General features: G+C 43.4%; 1 protein-coding gene across 1 annotated transcript; it reads right to left on the reverse strand.

Moving 5' to 3' along the window:
* On the reverse strand, positions 1 to 27,821 carry LOC110494670 (macrophage-stimulating protein receptor). The gene is made up of 21 exons (XM_036950740.1): positions 27,415 to 27,821; positions 24,768 to 26,042; positions 17,388 to 17,564; positions 16,965 to 17,087; positions 16,245 to 16,415; positions 14,090 to 14,253; positions 13,829 to 13,964; positions 10,620 to 10,756; positions 10,260 to 10,439; positions 9,657 to 9,756; positions 9,317 to 9,535; positions 8,865 to 9,011; positions 7,463 to 7,619; positions 5,228 to 5,326; positions 4,943 to 5,143; positions 4,602 to 4,688; positions 4,287 to 4,468; positions 3,412 to 3,521; positions 2,762 to 2,927; positions 2,544 to 2,680; positions 1 to 1,258 (listed from the first exon to the last, which is right to left on the reverse strand). The coding sequence occupies exons 2-21, from the start codon at positions 25,968 to 25,970 to the stop codon at positions 1,024 to 1,026; spliced, it is 4,131 nt and encodes a 1,376-aa protein (XP_036806635.1). The 5' UTR covers positions 25,971 to 26,042; positions 27,415 to 27,821; the 3' UTR covers positions 1 to 1,023.

Here is a 27,821-nt window from a genome sequence, read left to right on the forward strand (position 1 = left end):
TTTCCCTTTAATAAAAGACAGGTTTATTTCTCAAACCAGACAAATGTATATGTTGACTCCCTGAGTATCAATTAGTATTCCTATTATGATTTTCTCTGAAGAGGAAGGGCAATTTAAAGCTTACCCATTCACAAGGATGGCTAACTGAACTATCCTCTCAGAAGTGTGTCCTTGTGAATCTCAAGGGCTGAGTTGACAGGCAGCCCAGTTGACAGGCAGCCCAGTTGACAGGCAGCCCAATTCAGATTTTTCCCGCCGCTAATTCGTTTTTTTGCCAATCACATCAGATCTTTTCACATCAGATCTTTTTCAGATCTGTTTGGCCAAAAGACCAATTAGTTAGTGAAAAAAATATTAGAATTGGGGTGCCTGTGTAAATGCAGAAAACTTGACCAGTTTGGTCAGTGGACATATTTCATACCATAAATCAAATGATCAACACAATTGACCATCTCGAAAACTGTGTTTACACATGTAGCACAATTCTGATCGGTCAAAAGACCAATAGTGACAAAAATATCAGTGTGTAAACACAGCCATAGCAAAAAAGTTAGCAAAATCTGACATACTATATCCATCCTATTAAACATATTAATGTCAAGCTTAAATCATAGTAATTAATTAGCATAACATATCCACATTTCAGACATTTACATTCATTTGTTCATATTTACAGCTGTGCTTCAGACATGGAGAGGGTTCACTTGGTGTCCCATAAATGCAATTTCTCCAACTGAAAACCTACCTTTAAGAAAACATTAAAAGTACACAAAAATATGATATAGACATAATTTGTGTACACACGGTGGGGGAAACTCACACAATTGGACAAATTTAGTCAATAGTCAATGTTTTATTCCTTCCCAATCCAGTCTCAAGTAACAGAACTGCAAGATTCTTTCTGCATACTGCGTGGATAGGAAAAGAAGAAGCCTTTCATCCGTGCCCTCTGACCTCTCTCTACTGTCCCTGTCCTGGTCTGGTCAGTTCTGGTGTGGTCCAGTCAGTTCTGGTGTGGTCCAGTCAGTTGGACATAACGCTGTCTGACTCTGATCCAGAAGAGGCTTCAGCCTTGTCAGCGGAGGCGGTCAGGGCGGGGTAGGGCCGTGGCTGGTCCAGGTTGACGTAGGTTACCTTAAGGCTGATGTAGTGCTCTCCCTCCAGGCAGGACCAGATCTCCAGCACCTCCTGGTCCAGCGTGTGGAAATCAGGCCTGAGCTCCGGCTCCGGGTTCCAGCACTCCAGCATGATTGAGTACCTGTAGAGAAACAACAGCAGCCATCAACAACCAAGACAGAGAAGCTGTAGAGCAATGGCAACTGCCGTCAACAACCATGAGTACCTAGAAAAACAACAACTGCCGTCAACAACCATGAGTACCTAGAAAAACAACAACCGCCGTCAACAACCATGAGTACCTAGAAAAACAACAACTGCCGTCAACAACCATGAGTACCTAGAAAAACAACAACTGCCGTCAACAACCATGAGTACCCAGAAAAACAACAACTGCCGTCAACAACCATGAGTACCTAGAAAAACAACAACTGCCGTCAACAACCATGAGTACCTAGAAAAACAACAACTGCCGTCAACAACCATGAGTACCTAGAAAAACAACAACCGCCGTCAACAACCATGAGTACCTAGAAAAACAACAACCGCCGTCAACAACCATGAGTACCTAGAAAAACAACAACTGCCGTCAACAACCATGAGTACCTAGAAAAACAACAACTGCCGTCAACAACCATGAGTACCTAGAAAAACAACAACCGCCGTCAACAACCATGAGTACCTAGAAAAACAACAACTGCCGTCAACAACCATGAGTACCTAGAAAAACAACAACTGCCGTCAACAACCATGAGTACCTAGAAAAACAACAACTGCCGTCAACAACCATGAGTACCTAGAAAAACAACAACTGCCGTCAACAACCATGAGTACCCAGAAAAACAACAACTGCCGTCAACAACCATGAGTACCTAGAAAAACAACAACTGCCGTCAACAACCATGAGTACCTAGAAAAACAACAACTGCCGTCAACAACCATGAGTACCTAGAAAAACAACAACCGCCGTCAACAACCATGAGTACCTAGAAAAACAACAACCGCCGTCAACAACCATGAGTACCTAGAAAAACAACAACTGCCGTCAACAACCATGAGTACCTAGAAAAACAACAACTGCCGTCAACAACCATGAGTACCTAGAAAAACAACAACCGCCGTCAACAACCATGAGTACCTAGAAAAACAACAACTGCCGTCAACAACCATGAGTACCTAGAAAAACAACAACTGCCGTCAACAACCATGAGTACCTAGAAAAACAACAACTGCCGTCAACAACCATGAGTACCTAGAAAAACAACAACTGCCGTCAACAACCATGAGTACCTAGAAAAACAACAACCGCCATCAACAATCAAGAGTTCCTAGAAAAACAACAAACACCATCAACAACCAAGCTCATCTGAGATAATTTTTTCAAATTCTTAGTTTACGGGGTAGAAAATAAGCCCAGAAACACTTACAGGGCATCAGGGCAGAACTGTGGCTGGGGAAGCCTGCGCCCCTTCAACAGGAATTCAGTGATGTCATAGGGGTCCACTTCAGGATAGGGGCTAGCTCCTCTGGTCAACAGCTCCCACATCAGGACCCCAAATGACCACTGTGAAGACAAGGGGTAAAGAGCTAGAGTCAAGACAGATCATGTATACAGAGTATGCTAACTAAGGACATGTCCACTCACCACATCTGACTTAGTGGTGAACTTCTGTGTCTGCAGGCTCTCTATGGCCATCCACTTGACTGGCAGCTTGGCCTTCTTGTGGTTCTGGATGCTGTAGTACTCCTTGTCAAACACATCTCTGGCCATGCCGAAGTCTGCCACCTTCACCGTGAACGTTTCATCAAGCCTAAAGAGACAATAGATAATAGATTATAATAAACAGATATTAAAGATGGGACTGCCAGGTCCTGGATTGAGAAGTAGTCTTTACATTAGTTTCAACTTAGAATGTCACATGCACTAGTACAGTGAAATGCCTTTCTTGCAAGTTCTAAACCCAACAATGCAGTAATCAATAACATTGTAACACTAAAAATAACACAAGGTAGAACAAAAACACACAATAAATACAAATAAGAAGAACAGAAGAAAGTAAGTAAGCATAATATATAGAGGGTCAGTCAGTTCCAGTACCATATTTACAATGTGCAGGGATACTGGATCGATAGATGTAGGCACTCTATTTATAGGGGTAAGGTGACTAGTATCAGGATATATGATAAACCAAGTAGCAGCAGCGTATATGATGATTGTATGTGAGTGGGTGTGTGTGTGTGTGTGTGTGTTGGCGTGTCCAATAGGTATGAGTGACAGGGCTGCCCTTGACTTACATGCAATTCCTAGCTGCCAGGTCTCTGTGTACAAACTTCTTCTGGGCCAGGTACTCCATCCCTTTGGCAACTTGCAGCCCAAAGCCAATCAGGTCTTTCACTGTTGGGTTCTGGAGGAGGAGAGAAAGAATAGCACAGGAGTCGTTGGTGAGATATCATTAAAACCTCTACAGGATCGGTGGGTCCCCTACAGGACGGTTGAGCTAATGTAGGCTAATGCGATTAGCATGAGGTTGTAAGTAACAAGAACATTTCCCAGAACATAGACATATCTGATATTAGCATGAAAGCTTAAATTATTGTTAATCTAACTGCACTTTCCAATTTACAGTAGCTATTACAGTGAAAGAAAACCGTGCTATTGTTTGAGGAGAGTGCACAGTTATGTACTTGGAAAGTGATTAATAAATTAATTAGGTACATGTGGGCAGTCTTGATACAATTTTTTTAACAGAAATGCAATGGTTCATTGGGTCAGTCTAAACCTTTGCACTTACACTGCTGCCATCTAGTGGCCAACATCTAAATTGCACCTGGGCTGGATTAATACATTATGGCCATTCTCTTGCATGTTTTTTTCTTTGTATTATCTTTTACCAGATGTGATATATATTCTCCTACATTAATTTCACATTTCTACAGACTTCAAAGTGCTTCCTTTCACATGGTTACTTCAGGTCCTGAGCTATAGGCAGTTAGACTTGGGTATGTCATTTTAGGTGAACATTTATAAAGGGGGTGGATACTTAAGAGTTAATAAAACCAAAGCACTTGCAGTAATCTGCAGTACACTGGTGAAAAAGGTTAAGTATCAGTTAAATCTGGCATTTCTGTCCATTTACTTTGACAAAGAAAGGCCCTATAGGCTGACTTACCCTCCTTTCACAGCGTATAAAGTGGCGCAGGTCTCCATATTTCATAAAGGGCAGCACCACCAGGGGGAGCCCCTCCTGAGGCAGAAGAATGCCCAGCAGGGACAGAACGTTGTTGTGGTGGAACTCCTTCATCAGGATGCCCTCTCTCAGGAACTGCTCCACCTCCTCCAGGGCCGTGATCCCTGAGAGTGAGAGAGAGCGAGAGAGTGCGAGAGAGAGCATTGTTCTACATGAAACTAGCAGGATATACACTCAGCAAATGACGAGCATAGTTGTTTATGGCAAGAGGACTCAAAATGTAAATAATCAACTTACTGTTCAATGCTTTAACAGCACAGTGGATTAACTGTTCTTGGTTCTTGTTGTCTGTTAGGTAACCATGGTACACAGTCCCAAAATTACCTGAATAACAACAAAATTACATCAGTGTTTTTGGGGATATTGCTCTAGTCTAGTTACATACTTGTAAAATGAAAAAAATATGAACATGTGATTGAGTGGAAATAGAAATGGATGGACTCTAATGAATTGAATCTGACTGCCAGAAACACGTTTCTTCTCTCAGTATCTGAGGAGGTCCCGATTAGTTTGGCATGACAATGACAATAGGAGTCGGCAAGACAGCACCAACAAATCTGGGACCGGTCTATCCATACCTTTGCCAATGATCTGGTTGCGGTGAATGTTGACAGTGTCGGCTGGGATCAGGACGTCTCTGACCTCCTCCAGGAGCTCAGGTTTCAGGGTGTCCACTGAGATCAGAGGCACGGCCAAGGGGTCAAAGGTGGCAGTGTAGACCAGGCCATGGAAGATTATCCCTCCTGAGCCTGTCGTCTGGCTCGGCTGGGAGGACAGGTCTGGAGTACAGAGGAAACATTGATGAGTGAATTTGAATAACAAGATTGATGAATCATAATCAATGATCACATCAAGGGTCTCACCTCGTCTATAGTCACCTGTGGGCGATAGGTCAGGGTTGCTGCTTATTCTTCTGCGGACGGACATCCTTGCTAAACGAGTCTCTACATTGGCTGAAATTTCTAAATCAACACAATTAATGACATTGTCATATACAGTACCAGTCAAAAGTTTGGACACAGAACACACATGGGTAAAGCGACAATTGTAAATTCGTCATTGGCGTTGATTGGTTACAGATGATCCAATCGCTTATGAATTTGTTTTGTACAACACCCCTCATTTTGACTTCCCCAGAAACAACTTCAACGATGGGAGCCTCAGAGTGAAGTACTGTATGTAGTGAGCAGTGGAAGAATTCAGTTTGAGACATCAGGCAAATAGTGTATAGATCCAGTAATATACAGTACCAGTCAGAAGTTTGGACACACCTACTCATTCCAGGGTTTTTCTGTATTTGTACTATTTTCTACATTGTAGAATAATAGTGAAGACATCAAAACTATGAAATAACACATATGGAATCATGTAGTAACCAAAAAGAGTGTTAAACAAATCTAAATATATTTTAGATTCTTCAAAGTAGCCACATTTTGCCTTGACGACAGCTTTGCACACTCTTGGCATTCTCTCAACCAGCTTCATGAGGTACTGTAGTCACCTGGAATGCATTTCAATTAACAGGTGTGCCTTATTAAAAGTACATTTGTGGAATTTCTTTCCTTCCTAATGCATTTGAGCCAATCAGTTGTGTTGTGACAACGTAGGGGTGGTATACAGAAGATATCCCTATTTGGTAAAAGACCAAGTCCATTATTATGGCAAGAACAGCTCAAATAAGCAATGAGAAATGACAGTCCATCATTAATTTAAGACATGAAGGTCAGGCAATCTGAAAAATGTCAGTGCAGTCGCAAAAACCAGCAACCGCTATGATGAAACTGGCTCTCATGAGGACCGCCACAGGAAAGAAATACCCAGAGTTACCTCTGCTGCAGAGGATAAGTTAATTAGAGTTAACTGGCTCTCATGAGGACCACCACAGGAAAGAAAGACCCAGAGTTACCTCTGCTGCAGAGAATAAGTTCATTAGAGTTAACTGGCTCTCATGAGGACCACCACAGGAAAGGAAGACCCAGAGTTACCTCTGCTGCAGAGAATAAGTTCATTAGAGTTAACTGGCTCTCATGAGGACCACCACAGGAAAGGAAGACCCAGAGTTACCTCTGCTGCAGAGAATAAGTTCATTAGAGTTAACTGGCTCTCATGAGGACCACCACAGGAAAGGAAGACCCAGAGTGACCTCTGCTGCAGAGAATAAGTTCATTAGAGTTAACTGGCTCTCATGAGGACCACCACAGGAAAGGAAGACCCAGAGTTACCTCTGCTGCAGAGGATAAGTTCATTAGAGTTAACTGGCTCTCATGAGGACCGCCACAGGAAAGAAATACCCAGAGTTACCTCTGCTGCAGAGAATAAGTTCATTAGAGTTAACTGGCTCTCATGAGGACCACCACAGGAAAGAAAGACCCAGAGTTACCTCTGCTGCAGAGAATAAGTTCATTAGAGTTAACTGGCTCTCATGAGGACCACCACAGGAAAGGAAGACCCAGAGTTACCTCTGCTGCAGAGAATAAGTTCATTAGAGTTAACTGGCTCTCATGAGGACCACCACAGGAAAGGAAGACCCAGAGTTACCTCTGCTGCAGAGAATAAGTTCATTAGAGTTAACTGCACCTCAGAAATTGTAGCGCAAATAAATTCTTCACATTGTTCCAGTAAGAGACAAATCTCAACATCAACTCTTCAGAGGAGACTGAGTGAATCATGGTCGAATTGCTGCAAAGAAACCACTAATAAAGGAGAGACTTGCTTGGTCCAAGAAACAGGAGCAATGGACATGAAACCGGTGGAAATCTGTCCTTTGGTCTGAAGAGTCCAAATTTGAGAGTACAAATATATGATCTTAATATGAGCCATTTGCTACAGCAGCAAAAAATATTCTGCAGCAACAGGAAATGTATATTGTTATGTGGATTATAATTAATGGAATATTTTTATAGGTTGATACACTTTTCTCAAATCTGAAATTTCAAAGTGGAAATTACAAACTTCAGAAGCCTATTTAAACCTCAAATACACTACAAGTTTAAAATGTCCTACATTGCAGGAAAGTTATCCTGAAACAGGGTTATGATGAAAGTGAATCCCAAGGTAATCTCATGGTAGCAAATCCTACGGACAGTAACGGTTCTCACCTTTCTTTTTCCTCCTCACATGTGTCATGGCGATGAAAGCCAGGGCAGCGCCAACGCACAATGCAGCAAAGATCCCCATCACCACACCCACTGTGTTGACAGGGTTGCTGAAGAAGACCACAGTGCCCACCTCATAGGCATGCCCATTCACAGACACCTGGGACAGAAACCAGGATATCACTCAGACCTCATTTTTATATCACTTTACTTTAGTAACAGTTTACTTATGGATTGATGGCTTGCTTTTAACTTGGGATAGGCGTGCCGCTAGCACCCCACCTCGACAACATCCGGTGAAATTGCAGAGTGTGAAATTCAAAACACAAAATTCATAATATTAAACATGAAAATACAAGTGTCTTCCATTGTTTAAAAGCTTAACTTCTTGATAATCCAGCCGGTTTGTCAGATTTAAAAAAGGCTTTACGGCGAAAGCACACCATGCGATTATCTGAGGACAGAGCCCAGCATACAAACATTACATACATTTTCCAACCAAGCAGAGGCATCAAGAAAGTCAAAAATAAAATAATTTACCTTTGAAGATCTTTCTCTGGTTGCAATAACAAGGGTCCCAAATATATAACAAATGGTCCTTTTGTTCAATAAAGTCCTTCTTTATATCCCCAAAAATGTCAGTTTAGTTGGCGCGCTTGACTCAGTAATCCACCGGTTTCACTCGTTCAAAACGCATACAAATGAATCCCAAAAGTTACCAATAAACTTAGTCCAAACAAGTCAAACAATGTTTCTAATCAATCCTCAGGTACCCTAATATGTAAATAAATTAAAACATTTAAGACGGAGAATAGTATGTTCATTACCGGAGATAAATAACGAAGTGTGCGCCCTCACCGACGCGCACCACAACACTACAGCCAAAATGGGGGCTCTTAGAAAAACTACAAATTCTAGTTCATTTTTCAAAAAACAAGCCTGAAATTCTTTCTAAAGACTGTTGACATCTACTGGAAAACCTAGGAACTGCAATCTGGGAGGTATTCCATTCATATTCCCATAGACAGCCATTATAATGAATGGTGAGCTCAAAAAACAAATTCCCGGATGGATTCTCCTCGGGTTTCCGCCTGCTATATCAGTTCTGTTATACTCACAGACATTATTATAACAGTTTTGAAAACTTTAGAGTGTTTTCAGTTTACTTTGGGCACCTCATTCATCAAAACTTCTGAATACTGCCCCCTATCCATAAGAAGGTTGGGGGTCAATTCCATTCCAATTCAGTCAAAGTAAACTGAAATTCTAATTCCAATTCATTTAAATGGAATTGACCCAAAACCTGTTTACTAAAGGCCCAGTTTGGTTTACTATAGAAGAGGCATGAAAATGGTTAACTAAGGGTTAAGTTCAATTAGGTTAACCAGTAAGCAGAGTAGCTCACCCTGACAGGTGACCCTTCACTGGGGATGATGAGATTCTTGGGGATCCTGCAGGTCAGTTCGTTGTCCAGTACCTGGACACCACAGTCCACACCTCCAATGCTCATTGTAATCTCCATACAGGGACTCACCATGCTCAGCTTGTTGTGCTACAGAACATGGCAGAGCAAGATTCATTGTCTCATTGTGGTACTTATTGGAGCCTTGTTATTATTTACTACAGGGGCCGAAGCGGGTTAGTTGTAAGCTGGTTATAATGTCATTTCAACCAATCAGCTTTGTCCGCTGAGACCTAAGAAATTAAGAAATCAACTACTTACACTACTGGTACAACAACAGTCATGGTCAGATTTACACAGCAATCAATTGTTCAATTGTAGAATAGAGTTACTGTACTTGATTGACTAACTACGTAGCTGGTTGATAATGCCTGTGTGTATGATTGTGAACGTACATGCAGGGAAACCTCAGTCTGTCCAGGGCTCAGGCTCAGTACGTTGCCTTCGTACTCAAAGGGGGTGATGCTGGCGTCTGGTTGGTATTCGAAGCGCTTCACCACAAGTTTGTTGGCCCCGTCCATGTTGATAGTGATGATGCCCTTGTCGGTCTCATTCCTGGGGAAAACAGGGGCGAAGCACTCCATATGTGTGGGGGTTGCTGTGCCGTTGCAGACCTAGGTTACATTCAAAGTGTCAATAACAGTATTCTGGGGATAACTTACTCACATTTCATAGATGTTACCTCCATCTTAGGTTCATGAGGCCCAGAGTTGTTAACCCTAGAGGATAACTTACACGCTGCAGAAGCTTCTGTGAGGGGTTGTGGGATTTGTAGCGGATCACAGTGTTGTACGCAGAGTCCAGATTACTGCCTTTGATGATGATTTTGGATCCACTTAATCACACGATTCAACAAATAAAAACAAACAAATACAGACTTGGTGTTATAGGTCACTATTGCTGAGTGTCCATTGAGAGGAAACCAGCACAATTTGCAGTTGCTGAAATAAGACCCACAAATGGACACACAACAGGTCTCAGCATGTCTATTTATGTTGGCAAAATCTTCACTTAGATTTACCTAATTGTCTCAAGAGAGTTTGAACATTTCCTGCACGGCATGTTTTCCCTCAGCTAAAAGTGTAGGCACTGCACTGCATGCACTTGCCTCATTACTGGCTGCTCTGTCATTGTATCTAACACTATGCCTGCTATCAACTGTCTTTTCAACTGTTTTCTACAGTTCTATAAAGCAGCATTTGTCAGTCAGCTATGCCCTGAAGCACCCAGATGATGCCAGCTGGCCAGTGAGTAAAGTACGACCTCGTGGACAGATTCGGGAAGTGACAACATTGTGAGAATTTTACTTCTGGGTAACCAGGATTAAGTATGGCCTACCTTCTGAAGCTGCAGACTGGCTGTATCACAGTGATCACAGGGTTCTTCTTGTAGTGAAACATCTTGGTAGTAGCCACTTGGGATTTGTCAATGAAAACCCTGACAGGCACCTTCTTCACCACTGCCAACCCTTTGGACAGGCAGACTATGGAGGACATGGTCCCAGTACCCTCAGTGACACTGGCAGAGACAGCGTAACAAGTGGGACAAAACATAATATTATGAACACTAATATACCATAGATACAGACAGACACATACTAAGAAAGGGACACATTGTTTAGTTCCAATGAGAGACCTTGAGAGAGCAAATTACACAGCAGAAACCAACGAAAACAGAGAGGTGGATGCCCATAATTACCTCTTGATGGGGCAGTCCTGGTCTCCTATAGACACAGTCTTTATCATCCCAGCGTTCAAGTGAGGCCCTGTCACTGTGACCAAGGTTCCCCCTATTTGAGGCCCATAGTCAGGAGTGATTTCTGTGATACTTGGCTCCTGGATACAAAAGTAGACATTAGGATGAATTAAATATATATACAGTGCATTTGCAAAGTATTCGGACCCCTTGACTTTTTCCACATTTTGTTACGTTACAGCCTTATTCTAAAATTGATTCAATAGTTTTTTTCCTCATCAATCTACACACAATACCCCAAATGAAAAGTTTTTATTTTTTTATTTTGCAAATTTATAAAAGTACAAAACTGAAATATCACATTTACATTAGTATTCAGACCCTTCACTCAGTACTTTCTTGAAGCACCTTTGGAAGCGATTACAGCCTTTAGTCTTCTTGGGTATGACGCTACAAGCTTGGCACACTTGTATTTGTGGAGTTTCTCCAATTCTTCTCTGTAGATCCACTCAAGCTCTGTCAGGTTGGATGGGGAGCGTCACTGCACAGCTATTTTCAGGTCCCTCCAGAGATGTTCGATCGGGTTCAAGTCTGGGCTCTGGTTGGGCCACTCAAGGACATTCAGAAACTTGTCACAAAGCCATTCCTGCGTTGTCTTGGCTGTGCACTTAGGGTCATTGTCCAGTTGGAAGGTGAACCTTCACCCCAATCTGAGGTCCTGAGCGCTTTGGAGCAGGTTTTCATCAAGGATCTCTCTGTACTTTCCCTTGACCCTGAATATTATCCCAGTCCTTGCCACTGAAAAACATCCCCACAGCATGATGCTACCACCACCATGCCTTCACTGTAGGGATGGTGCCAGGTTTCCTCCAGACGTGACGCTTGGCATTCAGGCCAAAGGGTTCAATCTTGGTTTCATCAGACCAGAGAATCTTGTTTCTCATGGTCTGCAAGTCTTTAGGTGCCTTAGGCAAACTCCAAGCGGGCTGTCAGGTGCCTTTTACTGAGGAATGGCTTCCGTCTGGCCACTCTACCATAAAGGGCTGATTGGTGGAGTGTTGCAGAGATGGTTGTCCTTCTGGAAGTTTCTCCAATCTCCACAGAGGAACTCTAGAGCTCCTTCAGAGTGACAATCAGGTTCTTGGTCACCTCCCTGAGCAAGGCTCTTCTCCCCCGATTGCTTAGCTTGGACTGGTGGCCAGCTCTAGGAAGATTCTTGGTGGTTCCAAACTTCTTCTATTTAACAATGATGGAGGCCACTGTGTTCTTGGGGAACTTCAATGCTAACAGAAATATTTTGGTACCCTTCCCCAGATCTGTGCCTCAACACAAACCTGTCTCTGATCTCTATTGACAATTCCTTCAACCTCATGGTTTTTGCTTTGACATGCACTGTCAACTGTGGGACCTTATATGGACACGTGTGTGCCTTTCCAAATCATGTCCAATCAATTCAGTTTACCACAGGTGGACTCCTATCAATTTTGAGTCTCATAGCAAAGGATTTTAATACTTATGTAAATGAGGTATTTCCGTTTTTCATTTTTAATACATTTGGAAACCATTCTAAAAACCTGTTTTCACTTTGTCATTATGGGGTATTGTGTGTAGATTGATGACAATTGTTTTTATTTAATCCATTTTAGAATAAGGCTGTAACATAACAAAATGTGGAAAAAGTCAAGGGGTCTGTCTACTTTCCGAATGCACGGTATAAACCTGTGTGGAATCGCCTGCCTTCAATATACTTTGTATCCCTCATTTACTCAGCTGTTTCCTTTAATTTAGCAGTTACATACATACAGTACTAATCAAAAGTTTGCACACACCTACTCATTCCAGGGGTTTTCTTTATTTTTACTATTTTCTACATTGTATCTCTGGGACCCTCAGGATGACAAATCAGAGCAAGATTAATGAATGTAAGTACATTATTTACCTTCAGAGGTGAATATATAAAACCAGTCACCGAGATAAAAGTATGTTGTTGTTGTGCACACTCCTCAAACAATAGCATGGATTTTTTCACTATAATAGCTACTGTAAATTGGACAGTGCAGTTAGATTAACAAGAATTTAAGCTGTCTGCCCATATAAGACATGTCTATGTCCTGGAAAATGTTCTTGTTACTTACAACATCATGCTAATCACATTAGCGCACGTTAGCTCAACTGTCCCGGAGGAGGGACACTGATCCCGTAGAATTGAATGTTCTTTTATCTGTTTTTTTAAATCTGGTTTTATTGCTAGTTTAAGTTACCTGGGGTGGCAGAGATGTACTCGTTTTTATATAACCTATATTTAACTCATGGCTTTATTGAATAACATGTGTTTCCCAGCTTCTGTTCTGGACCTGGGGACTGTGAAGGGACCTCTGGCTGCATGTCTTGTGTGGTACTGATGAGTGTCCGAACTGTGTGCCAACTGCTTGAACAGACAGTTCAGTACCTTTCACACATCAACACCTCACACAAAGACCAGTAGTGATGCCGTCAATCTCTCCTCGACATGCATATCACTGACATTCACCCTCCATGTACATCTAAGTGAAATATGTGCTGTTCTGTTCTGGACCAACTGCAATTTTCCTATGTCCTTCTTTGACGCACATGATCACACAACTGGGCAGTAGCCCATGTGCGACAAAACGAGCGCTTGTAGGACCTGCCTGGTTGATTTAGTTGTCAAGAAAGCAGAGCATTGCCTTAAAAAAGTAAAAAGTATTATCTAGAAAACTCATCATGCCTCTTGTCGGGCCAAATGTATAGACATACCTTTGGAGAATTATCTACTGGGAAATCTTTGATTTGACCTCTTCCCATTTTAGCAACCATTGAGTCTATATGTTTTGACCATGACATCTTGCTATCTGGGGTTATACCCAGCAGTTTAATCTACTCAATTTACTCAATCACCACATTATTCAATAATAGATCTAGATGAGATTTAGGGTTGAGTGAGTGATTTTGTCTCAAAAACAATGATTTTAGTTTGAGATATTTAGCACCAGCCTATTGCTAGATACTTATTATAAAACTGACTGAAGTTCTATGTTAAAGTAGTCAGTTAATTCTGGATTTACATCCTCTGCCTTATCATGGATTGAGAGTTATGTATCTAATATAACATTTAGGGTTTTATTAAATGGAAGCCTCTAATGCAAATTCAGTTTTTACTGTGTCAACAATAAAATAAATGTAATCCTCCTCACCACAAAAGTGAACCCTATCATTTGGTCCTGGCCTTCAACTGAGTAGCGTCCCTCCACCTTCCCCTCATGCACCGCCACGGTGATGTTGAGATCCTGGGATGGACCCGGAACCTTAGGGTGAATGCTACACACCAGCCTAGGAAGGGTCAGCGAGAAAGATCAGTGATGCCTATAGCCTCAGCATAAAATTGTTTCACAGAGCTGATTTGGGTTGAGTTTATATGTCTCTATGTATTCTGTCTGTTTGTGTGTGTTACTCACTGTGTACTATTGCTCTTCTCTGACAGCACAGTGCAGGGAGTCGCTCCCACTCGCACCAGGTGGGTCTCCTCGCTGATGATGGCTGGTCGTAGAGGAGACTGGAACTCCCAGCCACACAGCCTTAGCTCTGTCTCACCATCAGGGGGAGCCGTCTTTGGGAAAAACTGGATCCCCAATACAATACCATCAGAAAGACTCCTCAAATGCTTAACTCATTTCCTCAAATGCTTAACTACAGTGCCTTCAGAAAGTATTCATGCCCCTTGACTTATTACACATTTTGTTGTGTTACAGCCTGAATTCAAAATGGATTAAAATGTACAATTGTTTTCTCACCCATCATCTACACACAATACCCCATAATGGCAAAGTGAAAACATGTTTTTAGAAATGTTTGCATTTATTGAACATGGAACACAGAAATATCTATTTTAAGTAAGTATTCACACCCCTTAGTCAATACATGTTAGAATCACCTTTAGCAGTTATTACACCGGTGAGTCTTTCTGGGTAAGTCTCTCAAGCCATCATTTTGAAGTGACTCAAATCCTATTGATTTGCATATCTGATTTGAATCTGTTATTTTTCCTGCACCCTGAACAGCCAAAAAGCACATGGAATAAGATATTTCAAGCCACATTTCAAACCACCTTCGTAGGTGGTTTACATAAATTAAGATACAAATATGATTTCTGGCTATGTGACTTGAGTCTGAACATTCAAATCTGATTTATTTAACCTCAAGTGGGATTTAGACTGTTATTCCGCAGATCTCGTTGCTTGCTAGCTACTCTGTTAGTTTTGACAAAAACATGCGGTAGCTAACTAGCTTGTTAATTGTTTACAAACAAATTAGTGAATGTGCTAGAAAGCAAAACAGCTACCTAGCTAGCTAGTTGGCTGCTCTGGCTAGCCAGAAAGGACTTGTTTTGAAAGTTGGATCATGTTATCCTTTAAGGTTTTAAAAGTGTTCTTTCTGAAGGCAGATTTTGAACATTCAAAGCAACTGAGAAACGACCATGGCAGGCAGTGTTGTCACCTTAGCATGCTACATAACTTCTGAGTGATAGGAAGCACAAGCACTACCACCAATCAGCCTACACAACTGTATACACACACGTCATTACTATGGCAACTAGCGTAGCCTTGTCTGCAAATGACTGCTGTCTGAACACACACAAATCTGATTTGGTCACTTTTAACTTGCTGTTTGAACAGTCAGTAGTCCAGAACAGGTTTGAAAAACAAAACTGATTTGAGAATTAAGGCCTGCAGTGTGGACAAGGCTTAAGAGCTTTGCAAACCTGGATTGTACAATATTTGCACATTATTATTTGAAAAATTCTTCCAGCTTTGTCAAGTTGATTGTTGATCATTGCTAGACAGCCATTTTCAAGCCGATTTAAGTCAAAACTATAACTCGGTGACTCAGGAACATTCAATGTCGTCTTGGTAAGAAACTCCAGTGTATACAGTATTTGGCTATTTATCTCCCAGTGTCTGTTGAAAAGCAGGTTTCCTGTAGGATTTTGCCTGTGCTTAGCTCAATTCTGTTTATTTTTATCCTAAAAACTCCCTAGTCCTTACAGATGACAAGCATACCCATAACATAATGCAGCCACCACCATGCTTGAAAATATGAAGGGTGATACTCGGTGATGTGTTGGATTTGCCCCCAAAAAATAACACTTTTTATTCAGGAAATAAAGTTAATTTCTATGCTATATTCTTTGCAGTTTTACTTTTGTGTTTTACGCCTGTATCTTTGTAGTGACTGTGTGTATTGATGTACAATGCAAAGTGTAATTAATAACTTCACTATGGTCAAAGGGATATTCAATCTCTACTTCTTTTTTTTACCCATAAACAGGTGCCTTTTTTGCGAGGCATAGGAAAACCTCCCTGGTTTTTGATTCTGTGTTTGAAATTCAGGCTGTAACACGACAAAATGTGGAAAAAGTCAAGACGTGTGAATGCTTTCTGATGGCACTGTACTCGGTTTCAATATCCTATTGATAATGTCTTGGTTTCTTCAACCTACGTGTTTGGTGGTTGTGGTTCAGACATTTATGATCAGATGAAAAGACAAGACAAGACCCTCCCTCTGCTGGGTCGCTTCTCTTCCACTCCCTACTTCAGCCCCCAGCAGTCTTACCTTTGTGATGACGGGAGGACAGGACTCACTCTTCCACTGTATGAGGCATTCCTCCTGCCTGGAGCACACCCCCGAACACCAGCCACACCCTATGAACCTGGGCGCCATCAGACACGTGGAGCAGGTCAGGAAGTGTTTACATCCTGGTCCTTTAGGAGACACACTGAACATCTGGCACAGAGAGAGAGAAAAGTGATAGAGAGAGATAGAGAGAGAGAAAGGAGAGAAAGGAGAGAGAGAGAGAGAGAGAGAGAGAAAGGAGAGAGAGAGAGAAAGGAGAGAGAGAGAGAAAGGAGAGAGAGAGAGAAAGGAGAGAGATAGTGAAAGGAGAGAGAGAGAAAGGAGCGAGGAGAGAAGAGAGAAAGACAGAGACAGAGACAGAGAGAAAGGAGAGAGACAGAGAGAAAGGAGAGAGAGAGAGAGAAAGGAGAGAGAGAGAGAGAAAGGAGAGAGAGAGCGAGAAATGAGAGAGAGAGAGAAAGGAGAGAGAGAGAGAGAAATGAGAGAGAGAGAGAAAGGAGAGAGAGAGAGAGAGGAGAGAAGAGAGAAAGACAGAGACAGAGACAGAGAGAAAGGAGAGAGAGAGAGAGAAAGGAGAGAGAGAGAGAGAGAAAGGAGAGAGAGAGAGAAAAAAAGAAAGAGAGTCACACTGCCAAAATAAGTCACAAGTAAAAAACAAGGGAATACCAAGAAGTATTTATGATTGAATTGAAAAGGCACCTTATTTCCAACCACAAAGAGCAAGGACTCGTTAGATTGCACAGCAGCTTTCCTGGACACCTCATTGTCCTCTCCCAGAGAATAGTTGGCGAAGATGATGGGATTTGACCTCCTCAGGATGAGCTACAACAGTCAAAGTCACTACAGTTATATAATTAAGTCATGGCAGACCTATGAAATCAATGGACTTGTGATGTGTTCTACTTAGGTTGGTTACAATGCCGAGAGAGCTAATGATTGTCATTGGAGAACACTGATTATATAATGTTTACACTTGAGAAAAGACAATCATGCATAAGGTAAAACTTTAAAATATAACTCCATCTACCCCCACTTTCACTGTCTGCATTCATGAAGTAGACTGTAATGTCATATTCTCCCACCAGATGTCTCAGTCAGTATACTGTACTGTACCACACACACCTGCAACAGCCTGCCGTCCTTGGTGCCAATGTGTGCCACAGTGTTGTTCCCGATGATGGTGACCAGTACTGAGGTGAGCAGGATGTTGTTCATGTACCTGTTGAAGAGGTCCAACCTGTAGTATGGCTTAGACACCAGGGTGGACTTGGCCATGCATGTAGCGTTGTTGTCGGAGCTCTGCAGACACACATAGAGATTACTCATACCGACTGACCTTTTTAGGTGAGGTTTATTACGTTGGTGGATCCTATGGTTTATTTTACTTTACATAAAGTGAGCTCCAAAATGATTGGGACAGTGACACATTTTTTGTTGTTTTGGCACTGTACTCCAGAACTTTGGATTTGAAACAATATAATGATTATGATGTTAAAGTGTAGACTGTCAGCTTTAATTTGAGGGTATTGTCATCCAGATATGGCAGCACTTTTTGTACATTGTCTCCCCCCATTTTAGTGGATCAAAAGTACTGGGACAAATCCACTTACAGTATATCACAAAAGTGAGTACACCCCTCACATTTTTGTAAATATTTGAGTATATCTTTTCATGTAACAACACTGAAGAAAGGACACTTTGCTACAATGTAAAGTAGTGAGTGTTCAGCTTGTATAACTGTGTAAATTTGCTGTCCCCTCAAAATAAACTCAACACACAGCCATTAATGTCTAAACCGCTGGCAACAAAAGTGAGTACACCCCTAAGTGAAAATGTCCAAATTGGGCCCAATTAGCCATTTTCCCTCCCCGGTGTCATGTGACTCGTTAGTGTTACAAGGTCTCAGGTGTGAATGGGGAGCAGGTGTGTTAAATTTGGTGTCCTCGCTCTCACACTCCCTCATACTGACTGGTCACTGGAAGTTCAACATGGCACCTCATGGCAAATAACTCTTTGAGGATCTGAAAAAAAGAATTGTTGCTCTACATAAAGATGGCCTGGGCTATAAGAAGATTGCCAAGACCCTGAAACTGAGCTGCAGCACGGTGTCCAAGACCATACAGCGGTTTAACTGGACAGGTTCCACTCAGAACAGGCCTCGCCATGGTCGACCAAAGAAGTTGAGTGCACGTGCTCAGTGCACGTGCTCAGCGTACACTGCATCATTGGTCTGCATGGCTGTCGTCCCAGAAGGAAGACTCTTCTAAAGATGATGCACAAGAAAGCCCGCAAACAATTTGCTGAAGACAAGCAGACTAAGGACATGGATTACTGGAACCATGCCCTGAGACCAAGATAAACTTATTTGGTTCAGATGGTGTCAAGTGTGTGTGGCGGCAACCAGGTGAGGAGTACAAAGACAAGTGTGTCTTGCATAAGTGCTGCCGGCACTGGGGAGCTACAGTTCATTGAGGGAACCATGAATGCCAACATGTACTGTGACATACTGAAGCAGAGCATGATCCCCTCCCTTCGGAGACTGGGCCGCAGAGCAGTATTCCAACATGATAACGACCCCAAACACACCTCCAAGACAACCACTGCCTTGCTAAAGAAGCTGAGGGTAAAGGTGATGGACTGGCCAAGCATGTCTCCAGACCTAAACCCTATTGAGCATCCGTGGGGCATCCTCAAACGGAAGCTGGAGGAGTGCAAGGTCTCTTAACATCCACCAGCTCCATGATGTTGTCATGGAGGAGTGGAAGAGGACTCCAGTGGCAACCTGTGAAGCTCTGGTGAACTCCATGCCCAAGAGGGTTAAGGCAGTGCTGGAAAATGATGGTGGCCACACAAAATATTGACACTTTGGGCCCAATTTGGACATTTTCACTTAGGGGTGTACTCACTAGTCAAGGACCATATCACCTCCACCCTACCTGACACCCTAGACCCACTCCAATTTGCTTACCGCCCAAATAGGTCCACAGACGATGCAATCTCAACCACACTGCACACCGCCCTAACCCATCTGGACAAGAGGAATACCTATGTGAGAATGCTGTTCATCGACTACAGCTCAGCATTTAACACCATAGTACCCTCCAAACTCGTCATCAAGCTCGAGACCCTGGGTCTCGACCCCGCACTGTGCAACTGGTTACTGGACTTCGTGATGGGCCGCCCCCAGGTGGTGAGGGTAGGTAACATCTCCACCCCGCTGATCCTCAACACTGGGGCCTCACAAGGGTGCGTTCTGAGCCCTCTCCTGTACTCCCTGTTCACCCACAACTGCGTGGCCACGCACGCCTCCAACTCAATCATCAAGTTTGCGGATGACACAACAGTGGTAGGCTTGATTACCAACAACGACGAGACGGCCTACAGGGAGGAGGTGAGGGCCCTCGGAGTGTGGTGTCAGGAAAATAACCTCACACTCAACGTCAACAAAACTAAGGAGATGATTGTGGACTTCAGGAAACATCAGAGGGAACACCCCCCTATCCACATCGATGGAACAGCAGTGGAGAGGGTAGTAAGTTTTAAGTTCCTCGGCGTACATATCACAGACAAACTGAATTGGTCCACCCACACAGACAGCATCGTGAAGAAGCCGCAGCAGCGCCTCTTCAACCTCAGGAGGCTGAAGAAATTCGGCTTGTCACCAAAAGCACTCACAAACTTCTACAGATGCACAATCAAGAGCATCCTGTCGGGCTGTATCACCGCCTGGTACGGCAACTGCTCCGCCCACAACCGTAAGGCTCTCCAGAGGGTAGTGAGGTCCGCACAACGCATCACCGGGGGCAAACTACCTGCCCTCCAGGACACCTACACCACCCGATGTCACAGGAAGGTCATAAAGATCATCAAGGACAACAACCACCCGAGCCACTGCCTGTTCACCCCGCTATCATCCAGAAGGCGAGGTCAGTACAGGTGCATCAAAGCTGGGACCGAGAGACTGAAAAACAGCTTCTATCTCAAGGCCATCAGACTGTTAAACAGCCACCACTAACATTGAGTGGCTGCTGCCAACACACTGACTCAACTCCAGCCACTTTAATAATGGGAATTGATGTAAAATATCACTAGCCACTTTAAACAATGCTACTTAATATAATGTTTACATACCTTACATTATTCATCTCATATGTCTACGTATATACTGTACTCTATATCATCTACTACATCTTTATGTAATACATGTATCACTAGCCACTTTAAACTATGCCACTTTGTTTACTTACTCATTTCATATGTATATACTGTACTCGATACCATCTACTGCATCTTGCCTATGCCGTTCTGTACCATCACTCATTCACATATCTTTATGTACATTTTCTTTATCCCTTTACACTTGTGTGTATAAGGTAGTTGTTTTGGAATTGTTAGTTATATTACTCGTTGGTCATTACTGCATTGTCGAAACTAGAAGCACAAGCATTTCGCTACACTCGCATTAACATCTGCTAACCATGTGTATGTGACATAACATTTGATTTGATTTCGTTGCCAGCGGTTTAGACATTAATGGCTGTGTTGAGTTATTTTGAGGGGACAGCAAATGTACACTATTATACAAGCTGTACACTCACTACTTTACATTGTAGCAAAGTGTAATTTCTTCAGTGTTGTCACATGAAAAGATATACTCATATTTACAGAAATGTTAGGGGTGTACTCACTTTTGTAATATACTGTATATGTGTATTAAAGTAGTACAAAGTTAAGCATGAGGTCCCATATTCATAGCATGCAATGATTACATCAGGCTTGTGACTCTCTACAAATTAGAGGTTGACCGATTAATCGGAATGGCCAAAAAAAAAAAATCTTTTCTTTTACACCTTTATTTAATCTTTATTTAACTAGGCAAGTCAGTTAAGAACAAATTCTTATTTACAATGACGGCCTAGGAACGGTGGGTTAACTGCCTTCAGGGGCAGAACGACAGATTTTTACCTTGACAGCTCAGCGATTCAATCTTGCAACCTTCCTGTTAACTAGTCGCTCTAACCACCTGCCTCACGAAGAGCCCGCCTGTTATGCGAACGCAGTAAGAAGCCAAGGTAAGTTGCTAGCTAGCAATAAACTTAATCATAATCACTAGTTATAACTACACATGGTTGATGATATTACTAGTTTATCTAGAGTGTCCTGCGTTGCATATAATCGATGCAGTGCGCATTCACGAAAAAGGACTGTCGTTGCTCCAATGTGTACCGAACCATAAACACCAATGCCTTTCTTAAAATCATTACACAGAAGTAAATATTTTTAAACCTGCATATTTAGCTAAAAGAAATCCAGGTTAGCAGGCAATATTAAATTGCCAGAATTGTGACACTGTGAAATTGTGTCACTTCTCTTGCGTTCATTGCACGCAGAGTCAGGGTATATGTAACAGTTTGGGCCTCCTGGCTCATTGCGAACTAATTTGCCATAATTTTACGTAATTATGACATAACATTGAAGGTTGTGCAATGTAACAGGAATATTTAGACTGGTGGATGCCACCCGTTAGATGAAATACGGAACGATTCCGTATTTCACTGAAAGAATAAATGTCTTGTTTTCGTGATGATAGTTTACGGATTTGACCATATTAATGACCTAAGGCTCGCATTTCTGTGTGTTATTATGTTATAATTAAGTCTATGATTTGTTAGAGCAGTCTGACTGAGCGATGGTAGGCACCAGCAGACTCATAAGCATTCATTGAAACAGCACTTTCGTGCGTTTTGCCAGCAGCTCTGCTGTTTATGACTTCAAGCCTATCAACTCCCAAGATTAGGCTGGTGTAACGATGTGATGTGAAATGGCTAGCTAGTTAGCGGGGTGCGCGCTAATAGCGTTTCAAACGTCACTCGCTGTGAGACTTGGAGTAGTTGTTCCCCTTGCTCTGCATGGGAAACGCTGCTTCGAGGGTGGCTGTTGTCATTGTGTTCCTGCTTTGAGCCCAGGTAGGAGCGAGGAGAGGGACGGAAGCTATACTGTTACATTGGCAATACTAAAGTGCCTATAAGAACATCCAATCGTCAAAGGTATATGAAATACAAATACCACCACCACCACACACACACACACACACCACCACAGACACACAAACACCACCGCACCACCACACACAAAAACCACCACAAACACCGCACCACCACACACCCCACCACACACATACGCACACCACTAAACACACACACCACCACAAACACCCCACCACCACCACACACACACACAAACACCACCGCACCACCACCACAAACACCGCACCACCACACACCCCACCACCACACACCCCACCACACACCCCACCACACACATACCCCACCACCACACACACACACACACCACTAAACACACACACCCCACCACCATACACACACACCCGCACCCCACCACCACACACACACCCGCACCCCACCACCACATACACACACCCGCACCCCACCACCACCACCACCACCACACACACACACACCACCACAGACACACAAACACCACCGCACCACCACACACAAAAACCACCACAAACACCGCACCACCACACACCCCACCACACACATACACACACCACTAAACACACACACACACCACCACAGACACACAAACACCACCGCACCACCACACACAAAAACCACCACAAACACCGCACCACCACACACACCCCACCACACACCACTAAACACACACACACCACCACACACACCCCACCACACACATACACACACCACTAAACACACACACCCCACCACACACATACACACACACCACTAAACACACACACCCCACCACACACCCCACCACCACACACACACACACACACACACCCCACCACCACACACACACACACACACACACCACACCCGCACCCCACCACATACACACACACACACACCACCACACACACACCCCCCACCACCACACACGCACTCCCCACCACCACACACGCACTCCCCACCACCACATATACACTCCCCACCACCACACATACACTCCCCACCACCACACATACACTTCCCACCACCACACATACACTTCCCACCACCACACATACACTTCCCACCACCACACATACACTCCGTTGTAGGGAGGTCATACAGGCACGTGGAGGCCACACACACTACTGAGCCTCATTTTGGCTTGTTTTAAGGACATTACAATCAAAGTTGGATCAACCTGTAGTGTGGTTTTCCACTTTAATTTTGAGTGTGACTCCAAATCCAGAACTCCATGGGTTGATAAATTTGACTTCCATCGATAATTTGTGTGATTTTGTTGTCAGCACATTCAACTATGTAAAGAAAAAAGTATTTAATAAGAATATTTCATTCATTCAGATCTAGGATGTGTTATTTTAGTGTTCCCTTTATTTTTTTGAGCAATGTATATAGAACACGTAGGAGCCAGGCACAGAGATACACTCCCTCCCATTCACATTGTGTCACTTTTATCAACTCCATTTATAACCTCAGAGTTGGCACACCGCCCCTGCAGGTGTCCGTATGGTTCTATGAGCTCAAAAAAGGTGAATGTTTGAAAGTCACAGTGATAAGGCCACACCTTGATAGCAGATATCACACAGCAAACACCATTGTTTAAAATTAATGCAGTTTGTTGTGATCTATTCTTCCAACTATACATACACTACATTTCCTATCCTCCTGTGTCATTTCCATTTCCTATCCTCCTGTGTCATTTCCATTTCCTATCCTCCTGTGTCATTTCCATTTCCTATCCTTCCTGTGCCATAACCTGGTCACAGTCATAATATTTTTTTTAAACAGCTTAATTCAATAATTTTGAACATTTGTAATGATGAAATACAAGGTGTGTCATACAATATGTAAAGTCTACCCTAAGCTTCCATAGTTAAGATTTCAGGAACAACGGTACTGTAGCAGGGCTTTCATGTATAGTACTCAGGCTGTATCAACAGTTCCCACCCTTTCAGCATGGTATGGTAATAGTCATGATTGTAACTCAAAAGAGCAGAACACCAGTGTGGCAATACACTGGTGGGATCTGACTCATTCACCCCTCCCTCCCTGTTCTCACACACCCGACTTCCTCCGCTCACAGCACTGGTACTTGTAATGGACAATGCAATTGAAATAACCAACCTTTATGTTAGTCTAATGACATATTTTTTATTCAGGACTGTTGAATATCAATAAAACAAGTATATCTTCCTATCTACCATCAGGCTTCACCGACAACCCAACCGAAGCCCTGGCAGAGCAGAGCAGAAAAGAGCGGAGCAGAGCTGAGCAGAGCGGAGCAGAACAGAGCGGAACAGAGCGGAGGAGAGCAGAACAGAGTGGAGCAGAGCAGAACAGAACGAAGCGGAACAGAGCGGAGGAGAGCAGAACAGAGCGGAGCAGAGCTGAGTAGAGCAGAGGAGAACAGAGTGGAGCAGAGCAGAACAGAACGGAGCGGAACAGAGCGAAGCAGAACAGAGCGGAACAGAGCTGAGTGGAGTTGAGTAGGCCTGTCACTGACCTCATGAGGGCAGCTCTCGCAGAGCTGGAAGTGGCAGAGCCCCCTGGAGAGCTGCTCTGTGCTGGACCTGCAGCAGTCCTCTGCTCCCCGGTCGATGGCCCTGTTCACGTTGGGCATGGGGAAGGCACACATGGCTGAGTTACTGTAGGGCCTCCCAGAGCCATCTGTCACTGCAAACACTCCATAGAGAATGTCATCCTTCTCCCCCACCCCCAGCTCCTCTGCCAGCTCCTTCCCTGCCCGGCTGAAGTGGGCCGCCTGCAGCCTGTTATACACCACGTCCTGGAAAATATTGTCCCCCCCCCTCCTCCTCCGCCTGCGTTTGGGCTCAAAGCGACACTCCAGCACCACCTCACGGTACAGCCACGCTTCCGTGTCCTTCACCGGGAGACGGCCCAACCGAGTCTGATATGAGTCCAGGAAGTTCTCCCTCTGGACAGACAGGAAGTAGACATAGTCCTGTGTGGAGAAGCTGTAGATGTAGTCGATCTGGTAGGAGTTCTGTAGTTTAGGGAGCACAGTCAGACCCTGCATGACCATCTCAAAGCCATCCAGGGTCGACAGTGGCCGGCGCACCGATAAGGACGGTCTGCCGTACCTCTGTGCCACACGCTCATTGAGTGTAGCCGCTACAAAGAAGTAGGCTGTGTGGCCTTGCTCCACGATGATGACCTCAGTGCCCAGGGGGCTGGCCAGGCAGTCAGGGCAAAGGGACGGAGAGTTAGCATCCTTCCTGAAGAGACATTCAGATTTAGGTGGGGTATCATTAAAGCTAAGTTCATGTAAATGGCAGATCCCATGCTGAGAACTCCCACAGGAGTACAGAGAGTTAAGATAAGGTGATGGGTCCAAGAGCAGGACCTCATTGTCCGTGTCTACTGAGTCCTCAAGATCGGCCTCGATGTCACACAGGCCACAGGTCTGACACTCTGGGCTGCCCACTGGGCCTGTCCTCAGCTCCCATAACTTACTGAGCTCTCCACTCACTGCCTCAATCACATTCTGAGAAGCCACATAAACCTCAGGCATGTACAGGTTGACCACTATGTTCTGGATGGGTTTGGCTGTCTGGAAGTGGGGTATTGAGTAGTTAAAGGTGAAATCCACCTCCTTGCGAGGAGTCCTGGGACAGGTGTCCAGCCCTGAGGCTTTGAGCGTCTGTATCCATATGGATGTCACCAGGAAGTTGGCCCAGGGGACCATCTCCACTGCTACTGCCTGTTACCTACAACCACGATAACATCTCCTCCTGAACATTCTGGTGATCAGCAGGAGCTATGTGTAAAAGAGAGAGAGAGAGAGAGAGAGAGAATGTGGATGAACTAGAAGGAATTTATAATAACTCTCTAACCCATTTACAACAGAGAACTAGTGGTTTGATGTACTAATCTTGTAAAAAGGGGGATGAGAAAAAATATCTCCTAAGTGCCATGTTTACTCTGTCAGTCTGATTTATATGACCAGAGTGAGTCAGTTTTGTTTACTCTGCTAGTCTGATTTATATGACCAGAGTGAGTCAGTTTTGTTTACTCTGCTAGTCTGATTTATATGACCAGAGTGAGTCTGTTTTGTTTACTCTGCTCATGTTTTTAAAGAGAGAAGATAGTATGGGTATTATTGGGGGATGGGAAGGTTTGCTGATACAATCTGTGGTTGAGGGTGTGGCATTTTGTGCTAAAACTATAAACATGATTTCATATTTATCCAAAAGGATTGGTATGCATAACGTAAGTGTTTGAGTAGCAGTCCAGACTGAGTCATTAGAGTTCCACTCTATGGGAAACACCAAAGCGGGTCAAGAATCTACATTGTACAAGACAAAACATGCTCCCTGTTGACGTAACTGTGGAAATGCACTGTTTGCGTTTCAGAGTCTCTCTTCCATCAAATGAACAAAAAACAATAGCTAAATCACTTGGTGTAACCCGATTTCATTTCATTGTAACCCGATTTCAAGTGTTTGTAGAACCATGGTCACATGAGTTAGATGTCAGAATGAAAGATTAGATGAAAATGGTGACGTTTCAGTAACTTCCTGTAATAGAGCACCTCCACCAAAATGCTGTCTGAATATAAAATAGGCCTACACTACAGAATAAAACACAATTCAGCCTCTAATCACAACATTTATGTGTGGTCTATAAGCTTTGATTATAACCTACAGGCTCCTGAGTGGCGCAGCGGTCTAAAGCACTGCATCTCAGTGCTAGAGATGTCGCTACAAACCCTGGTTCAATCCCTGGCTGTATAAAAACCGGTCGAGAGTGCCATAGACCAGCGCACAATTGGCCGGGTTAGAGGAAGGTTTGGCCGTCATTATGAAACATGAATTTGTTCTTAACTGACTTGCCTCCCTAAATAAAGGTTATGTTATAGATATGTGATTGACAGAATTGTGTTTATGATAGTTTGTAGGCTATCCTTTTCTGTGTAGAATAAGAGAAGCGGATAGGCTAATACATCATACTTTTTTAGATAACTGGAAGATGAAGAAAAACACAAGACAAACAATTGGATGAAAAATCCTCGGGATGTTTTGGTAGAGTACTAGAATACAACCGACATGCACACTTATTGATAATAAAGAAATGATGAATGCACTGACTTAGTGTAAAGTAATATACCAGCCAGATTGCCAGGTACATACCTGAGTGTGTATAATGCCGTGTCTCCAGATAACTAAAGTCTTGATTCCCAGACACAACACTGGCTGTCTTTGATGTTGTCTGTGGCACTAGGCTACATGCGGTCCAGTTCTGTTCTGTGCACGTGTTGATGTATGGAGCAATTTCAGAAACTCCATGTGAACTTTCTGTATGTATCCTGGGACAAGACGCACACCTGGAGCACAATTCCGCATGTACTCCTCATGCCCCGCCTACCGCAAGGAAGTACGCACTGGTTATGATTTCACAATCTATTTTTTTTTTTCTGTCCTATGCCATATCAAATATTGCTTTTTTCTCGCTTGAGATTCTCATCTGAAGTCACTTGAAGGAAAGCAATTTTCACACTCACGCATGAAAGCAAGCGATCACACACTCACTCGGGGTT

The sequence above is a fragment of the Oncorhynchus mykiss genome, chromosome 17 (genome assembly GCF_013265735.2).
Source record: "Oncorhynchus mykiss isolate Arlee chromosome 17, USDA_OmykA_1.1, whole genome shotgun sequence".
NCBI classification, from domain to species: domain Eukaryota; kingdom Metazoa; phylum Chordata; class Actinopteri; order Salmoniformes; family Salmonidae; genus Oncorhynchus; species Oncorhynchus mykiss.